General features: G+C 51.2%; 1 protein-coding gene across 1 annotated transcript; it reads left to right on the plus strand.

Moving 5' to 3' along the window:
* Positions 1 to 5,046: 5,046 nt before the first annotated feature.
* On the plus strand, positions 5,047 to 7,999 carry LOC124685732 (probable LRR receptor-like serine/threonine-protein kinase At2g24230). The gene has a single exon (XM_047219827.1). The coding sequence runs from the start codon at positions 5,316 to 5,318 to the stop codon at positions 7,821 to 7,823; it is 2,508 nt and encodes an 835-aa protein (XP_047075783.1). The 5' UTR covers positions 5,047 to 5,315; the 3' UTR covers positions 7,824 to 7,999.
* The last annotated feature ends 232 nt before the right edge of the window (positions 8,000 to 8,231 follow it).

Consider the following 8,231-nt stretch of genomic DNA (forward strand, 5'->3'; position numbering starts at 1 on the left):
TATTAGTACTGTCCAAATTTGAATTATGAACGTAGGTTTCTCATCCAATCTTTTAGGTATGAATATGTACAGAATGGTAGGCATATGTTTTGTGTGGGGAACAAAACGGACATAGTGGGACTAACTATAAGTGAAACCATGTAATCATAAGTTGGAACATAATTAATGTATAAGGTTTAGTATTTTTTATAGGATTTAGAAGATTGGAATCCTTAGAAAAATTTCATATGTTGGTTTTTGATTTGTATAGCTGAATTCTATAGGATTTTATCATAATGTTTAATTTCCATAATGTTTGATGGGAAAATTTGGATGCCCTCAAAACTACTGCAAAGAATCGCCATCTTCTACTGTGACGCAATAAAAAATATAAAAATTGAGATTTAAATGGACATGACATTGTAATCCGACCCTACTTTCTTTTGGCTATTTATGTGTTTTAGCATCCTATAGATCAAAAATATCCTTTGTGTATTTAGCAAAAATCCAGAGGAGTTTGTCAACATAAAAAAAAGATTAGGAAAATAAAAAAATTAGAGAACGATGATCATCTATAATACCCTCAAATGATGGCAAATGTAACTAATAAAACAGAATTAATTAGAAGCACTAAAATCAATATGGTGCTCTCGCACGCAAAATAGAACTAGTACTAGAAAAGAAACCCAAAACTTGGTGGCCTAGGCTCATAGCAAGTAGCAACTACTACTCCACAGACGCAAGTTGTTCATGGCGCGTTTGGTAGCATGGGCCTGATTCGTGGCTCACTGGCGCAGTGGTGCAAGCACACTTGCGCGTCCAGAACGAGCCACAGGCCGAAATTGGCCTGTTGTTTGGTAGGTTGGGCTGTATCGGCTGGGCAAAAAAGGACTTTCTGTTTGTTTGCCTCCAGGCAAGCCTAAAACTCAATGGAGATGATATTAGGCCTGTTTGGTACCATCCAGGCATGTCTACGGTTACCTCTTCTCTACGACGGGTAGCCTTACCATGCTCTCACCTCCCATCACACAGAAATCACAGTTCATGATAGTTGCAATCAGTTCACAAAATCATCCATAGCTACTGCGAATGGTAGTTCATAACACGATGCTCCCTAGCTACTACGAATTGCAGTTTATCATAACGGGGTCGTTCAACATACGGGGATCGAAAAGGGTTCAAGAAACAGGGGATCATAGGGGTTCTTCTTCTTCTTCTTCACTTCTTCTTCACTTCTTCACTTCTTCTCAGATGGTGGTGTTGCCTCTGGCTTCCCACATTGCGTCTGCCCACTCTTGCCTCTTCACCTTCCAAGCATCATCGTCGCCTGCTTCCACGCCATGGCCGGTCTCCACTTCATCAAAACTGACAACCTCTTCGAAGAACTCATCCTCGCCCCAACCTAGGATCCAGTTGTGAAGAATGCAGCAAGCAAGGATCAGCTTTACCTGAGTGTCAAACGTGTGGAACGGTTTCTGGTCAAGGATCTTAAACCTGTTCTTCAGTGCAGAAAAGGCCCTCTCAATGGTGACTCTAAGGCTTGAGTGTCTGAGATTGAACAACTCTCTCGCATTCAGAGGTCGGTACTTGGCAGAGAACTCGTTGATGTGGTACCTTGTTTTCCTGAAGGGAGGTAGAATTCCAGATCGGCATGCATATCCAGCATCTCCAAGCTAGAACTTACCGTCAGAGATTTGCAACCCATCGGGCCTTGACAGGCTATCGGCCAGGATGCTGGCATCATGAGCTGAACCCTCCCACCCAGCAAGCACGTAGGTGAACCTCATACCGAAATCCACAGCTGCAAGAACGTTCTGGCTGGTGTAGTGCTTCCTCCCGCGGAATGCTGCAGACATTGATCTCGATACCTTTGCAGTGACATGAGTACCATCAATAGCCCCAATGCAATCCTGTAAAAAGATTAGCACACAATCAGGTTTCTCATAGTAGAACACAATCTGGTTTCTCACAGTAGAACACAATCATGTTTTCTCACAGTAGTACACATCAGATAGGTAGAAGGAACATGATTTTGTACTCACCCTGAAATAGGGGAACCACCTGTAGCTGTTCTTGATCTTGGTTGGTGTGTTCATTGATGCTGGCTTGATCATTTCACCTCTGAGCTCCCCAATTGCGAACAACACCTGTTGGAAGTACCTAGAGATAGTCTCTGTGGATCGTCTGAATGTGTTATGGATGACTCTGAACCTCTGGTTATGACCGACGACAAGAAGAAACATTGCGACTTGTTCTTTGATAGAGGTGTGGATGCTATCAGTCAGCAGTCATCTTTGCCTGAACGTTTTCACAAGTGCATAGAAAGGGGCTCTTCTCATCCGTAGCATCTGGATGGCCTCTACGTTGTTGCAGTTGTAGATGTTGTTTAGGTTGGCAATCCTCTCTTGATCTCGTTGTATCATAGGTCCGTAAGTCAAACGAGGAAAAGCAGCATGCCTAACTGCTCTCTTGTGCACCATCAGGATCCAGGATTGTACGCAAATTATGAGTGCTGCGGCGTGATGCACAAGCTGAAGCTGGTCGGTCTACGCAAACAAGATCTATGCATTACGAACGATCTTATCGAACCCAACTATTTCTACCAACATGAATCTAACAATACAGTAGAGCAGAGGAGTTTTCACTTACCTCCGACATGGTGGACGAAGGACAGGGCCGAAAGCCGCCGCAGATGTGCGCAGGCTCCGCCGCGGCTGGAGAAGAGGATCCTTGTCCGACGCCGGAGACCGAAGGGAGATGCGCGCTGCCAGATTTGGGTGGCCGCCGCCGTCGGTGCGAAATTGGGGGGAAGGGAAATTTTGGGAGGGGGCTAATGAAAAGGGTAACCGAAGAGGGAGGTTATCCCTACATTTGTCACGCAACGCCGCTGGGATTTCCGCTTCTCCCGCCATGCCGAGGCGGAGCTCCCGCGCGAACGGCGTTGTCGATTTTCGTCTCGCCAGGGCCTGGCCCTGGAGAAACTGTCAAACCGGACGTTCCTCCGGGGCCTGTCCCGGGGGTTCTTTAAAACTCGTGCTATGCAAGAACGCGATTGGCGCCCATGGAACCAAACGGCCAGAAAAATGCTGGGCCGATGCGAGCCAAGGGACGCCCAGGCTACCAAACGCGCCCTCAGTGTACATCATTTTTTTTCCTTTGGAAGTGTATATGAACTTTTCCTAACGAATACCTCGCACTATAGTTCATAGAGAATTCAACTCAAACCTACTTGAAAGAACCATTTGATTTTCCAGTGCGGCCACGAAAAGACACCAAAATCGTGGTAGATTTTAATAGACATGAATCGCATATGCCCTTTGTGTATTGGGAAAAAATCTTGTGGAACTCCCCAAGAAGAAAAAGGATTTGCAAAACAAAACAAAACAAATTCGATAATGATGACGATCCAAAATACTCTCAAATGCACCCATGTAGTAATAATAAAATAGAATAAAACCTAGCAGCTAAAAAGAAACTAAAACAAACCTAGGAGTAGCAAAAAAAAAAAAAACTAAAAACAAACCTAGGAGTAGCAAAAAAGAAACCAAAATTACATGCGTACATTATTCGCCAGTGGTACACCATTTCGTTATCCTTGTGAAGTGAGCGTGGGGTTTTTCCTACCCGATCGCTCGGGTATTTCTCTCGCTGCCATGTGCCACTGCAAGCCTTCAAGGAGCCTAGGCATCTTCAACGGAGTGACTGGACGCTGGTGAGTGGTGAGTGATTGTTTGTGTTCATGTGGTCAAAAAATGAGCTTCCATTCTGTTTGAGTGGGACGACGCATAGTGGCTGGGCAGTCCGCGGAGAAGAAAACACGGCGTAAATATGCGGCACGTTTGCGTCTTCGTGGATGCTGCACGGTCGGTCGAGTGTCTGCTCGCTTCTCCCACGGGCCTGCCTGGCACCGACCCTGGATCGAGCCGACGCGAATGTAAACACAACAACTGCCGGGAACGGTAACCGCCGGAGTGGCAACCGCGTTGATCGACGCGCGAACCCCCGGAATGGAGCGCGAACCGCCGCGGAAGAGCAATCGCAGTCCTCTTAGGTATCTGCGCCGCCATTAATCCCCGCTCAATAAGACACCTGCGTCTGCGCTAAGGATCTCCAATCGCCCTGCGTCATTCATCTCTACGACTGAGCCATGAGCAACCTATCTTTGTCATCGGACACCGATAGCAAGGGGAAGCCGCTGGGATGACGCCATTGGTGGGACAGAACTGCCACGCCGAGCAGCTCTAGCTCCCCCCCCACACACACACACACACGGATGACCAGGAGGAGGAGGGGGGAGGCCGTCGCTGACGACGACCAGGATGAGGAGGTGGACGCCATTGCCGACGACGGCCAGGACGAGGAGGAGGAAAAGGACGAGGATGAAGATGCAAAGTGAAGACAGCTGGAGGCGGAGGAGCTAGGCGGCCGAGGAGGCGGCGGCGGCAAAGGAGGCAAGGGCCCAGGCGAAGGTGCAACATGCGTGCACCGACGACGACGTAGACAACAATGACTACTCGTCGGACGCGTCGACCAACATTAGCTCTTCCGAAGAGGTGACCAGCAGGAAGCGCCTCCATGAAGAAGTAGCTAGTTTAAAAGTTAGTTTGGACATATTTTTTCGCAGTTTCTATATTTAATTTGTTTCATTATGTTGCACTAATTTTAAAACCTCGATTCTACCTAGAAATGTGAATATCTCAATCATGTCTACCATAGAGAACTTTTTTTCCCTCTAGTTACATGCCGGCCTCGCCTGGCGAAATGCGTTGGCCCGCTGGGCTGCTCCCGACGCAAACAGATACTTAGCCTAACGACTATTTCGGTGTCCACGGAGCGACGCAAACAAACGCAGCGGGTCGATTTTGGTGTCCGTTTTAGGTCACGGCATTGGAGATAGCCCTTACCATGATCATGAAACAGATCCACGATCAACTCCTGCATCTGAATATCTGTCCGTCTCTCCGCGTATGTGCAGCGCAGGAGGGTCAGCTCAATCCACTCCCACAATTTACTCTCCTATTTACTCCCTTCACCTCCCCCACCATTTATGGCCGCCTTCCTCCTCCTCCTCCTCTCCCTCCCCAAGCTCCTTGCTTTCTCTTCCCCTCTTTCACACGCACACACGGCAGGGCCGCCCGCCCGCCCGAACCTGCCAAACACAAACCGCGTCAGCCACGAGCCAAGAGGAAAGCCAAAACCTCCACCACCAGGCCCAGGCCGGGGAGGAGCACACCCACTTGCCGCACTCCCAGCTGTCCCCCCATGACACCACCTCCACCACCGCCGCCGCCGCCGCACAAAGCCTCGCACTAGCGCAAAGATCTATCTCCGTCGCCATGGGCCCTGCCGGTGCTCGCGGCGTCGTCTTCCTCTTCTTGGCCGTCGTCGTGGCCGTGGCGGCGGCGCAGGACCCCAACACGGACGCCTCCTTCGTCTCGCGCTTCTTCGACAGGATGGGCCTCGCCAGGCCCTCGTCCGGCGGCGGCGCGGTGTGTTCTTGGCCAGGGGTGTCCTGCGACGCCGAGGGCCGGGTCGTGGCGTTCGCCGCCGCCGGGATGGGGATGTCGGGCCCCATCCCGGACGACACGGTGGGGAAGCTCTCCAGGCTGCAGTCGCTCGACCTCAGCGGCAACCGCCTCACCGCCCTCTCCAACGACTTCTGGGAGCTGGGCGCCTCGCTGCGGGGGCTCAACCTCTCCCGCAACGCCATCGGCGGCGCGCTCCCCAACAACGTCGGCAACTTCGCGCGCCTCCTGCTGCTCGACGTCTCCCGCAACGCTTTCTCCGGCCCGCTGCCGTCGGCGCTCGGCTCCATCGTCGGCCTGCAGGTCCTCGATGTCAGCCACAACCAGTTCCAGGGCCAGCTCCCGGCTGCCCTCCTTCTTGGCTACGGGAGCCTCGTCGCCATGGATCTCTCCGCCAATGCGCTCGATGGCGACTTGCCCGACTTGTCGCCGCTCCGGTCGCTGGCCTATCTCAACCTGTCCGGCAACAACTTCCGCGGCTCCCTCATCGGCGCGTTCCAGGAGCAGCTCAGGGTCATAGACCTTAGCAGCAACCGCTTCTCGCGCTTAAATTTTAGCACTGGCTATGCTGGTTCCTCCTTGATCTACATGGACCTGTCAAGCAACGAGCTTATTGGTGAAATTCATCTAGCTGGCCGCTTCCGGAACCTCAGGCACATGAATCTCGCATTCAACCGCTTGTCCACCAACAATCTGCTCGCGTCCATGGCTGAGATCTCTGCATCCTTGGAGTATGTCAATTTGTCAAGCACTGGGCTGCACGACCAAATCCCTCGACTGCTGTCTTCCCAGTTGGCTGGCTTGAAGGTGCTGGATTTGTCACGGAACAATATCACCGGCCTAGTGCCGGACATGAGCAATTTGCAGCTCCGGGTGCTGGACCTGTCAGTCAACAACCTTACCGGGGAGATCCCTGTGTCACTGGTTAAGAAATTGGCGTCCATGGAGCGGTTCAACTTCTCATACAACAATCTCACTGTCTGCGCCTCTGACCTCTCCCCTCAAGCATTTGCAGCTGCCTTTGCTAGGTCCAGGAATGACTGCCCCATTGCTGTGAACCCAGACGTTATCAAGAAAAAAGGGGCACGCCGCAAGGGGATGAAGTTGGCATTGGCCATTGTGCTCTCGCTCTTCTTCTCACTTCTTGGGCTGCTTTGCTTGGCACTTGTATGCCGGAGGCGGAGGAAGAGGAGCGCCGCATTTCCTGCCGATAAGCAAGTGTCATTCAAAGAGGAGCCAGGGATATCCGGGCCATTCGCGTTCCAGACCGATTCAACAACTTGGGTTGCCGATGTGAAGGTCGCCACATCAGTTCCAGTTGTCATATTTGAGAAGCCACTGCTGAGCTTCACATTCGCCGACCTCTTGGCAGCGACATCAAACTTTGACAGGGGAACTCTGCTGGCAGAAGGGAGATTCGGGCCAGTTTATAGAGGATTCCTCCCTGGTGGAATCCAGGTCGCTGTGAAGGTGTTAGTCCATGGTTCAGCAATGTCAGACCAAGATGCTGCGAGAGAGCTTGAGCGGCTGGGCCGGATTAAGCATCCTAATCTGGTTCCTCTGACTGGTTACTGCTTGGCAGGAGACCAAAGAATTGCCATATATGAGTACATGGAGAATGGCAATTTACACAACTTGCTGCATGATTTGCCGCTGGGTGTTCAGACCACTGAAGATTGGAGCACCGACACCTGGGAGGACAATCACAGTGGTGGCGAGGCCACTGAGAACATCACCCCAGAGGGCACTGCGACGTGGAGGTTCCGGCACAAGATCGCATTAGGCGCTGCAAGGGCACTGGCATTCCTCCACCATGGTTGCATTCCGCAGATCGTCCACCGGGATGTGAAGGCAAGCAGCATCTACTTCGACTATGTGATGGAGCCTAGGCTGTCTGATTTTGGGTTATCGATGATCGCTGGGACTAGCACCGAAGAGGATCCCTTGCACCATTCTCCTGGCTACTCGCCGCCGGAGTTCTCAGACTCAGAGAACGCCATGGCGACAGCAAAGTCTGACGTTTACAGCTTCGGTGTCGTGCTGTTTGAGCTGATCACCGGCAAGGAGCCACTGGGCGATGAGTACCCTGAGCAGAAGGAGGCGAGCCTGGTGAACTGGGCGAGGGCAATGGTGAAGGCAAACCAGGGGTCGAGCATCATCGACGCCAAGATCCGTGACACGGGGCTGGAGAGGCAGATGGAGGAGGCGCTGAGGATTGCCTACCTCTGCACCGCCGAGCTGCCATCCAAGAGGCCAGCCATGCAGCAGATCGTTGGCCTGCTGAAGGACATTGAGCCTAAAGTAGTAGAGCAGAACTGAGGTGATTTATTAGCAGTATTTTGTGTGTGTGTGTGAAATAGGGTGTGTAAGCACTTGAGCTCCTAGCTCTTTTGCCTTAGCGGAGCTCACTCTTGGTTTCTCTCCTTTGATTGTTCTTCATGTCAAGATGGTGCAATACAGCTTGCCACAATGTTACTACTCCATGAGTTATAACATATCAAAGCTCTGAGACATCATCAATGTGCTTGTTTGTTTGGCAAGAGAAAGACCAAAGCATACTAGCAGCTCTGCTTGCCTGGCATTTTTGCTCACTGGCAGTGGACAGCAAATATCTACAGACTCCATGGCCTACAGTTATAAATCAAAATTGTCAAAATAACTGCTCGTGCATTCAATCATATGATTACCATAATGGCAGCAGGAGTGCTGCAATCCTTGCAGCGTCCT

The sequence above is a fragment of the Lolium rigidum genome, chromosome 1 (genome assembly GCF_022539505.1).
Source record: "Lolium rigidum isolate FL_2022 chromosome 1, APGP_CSIRO_Lrig_0.1, whole genome shotgun sequence".
Classification (NCBI taxonomy): Eukaryota; Viridiplantae; Streptophyta; class Magnoliopsida; order Poales; family Poaceae; genus Lolium; species Lolium rigidum.

Coding starts and splice junctions, on each gene's coding strand:
- LOC124685732 (XM_047219827.1), top strand. CDS start 5,316: ATGGGCCCTGCCGGTGCTCGCGGCGTCGTCTTCCTCTTCTTGGCCGTC.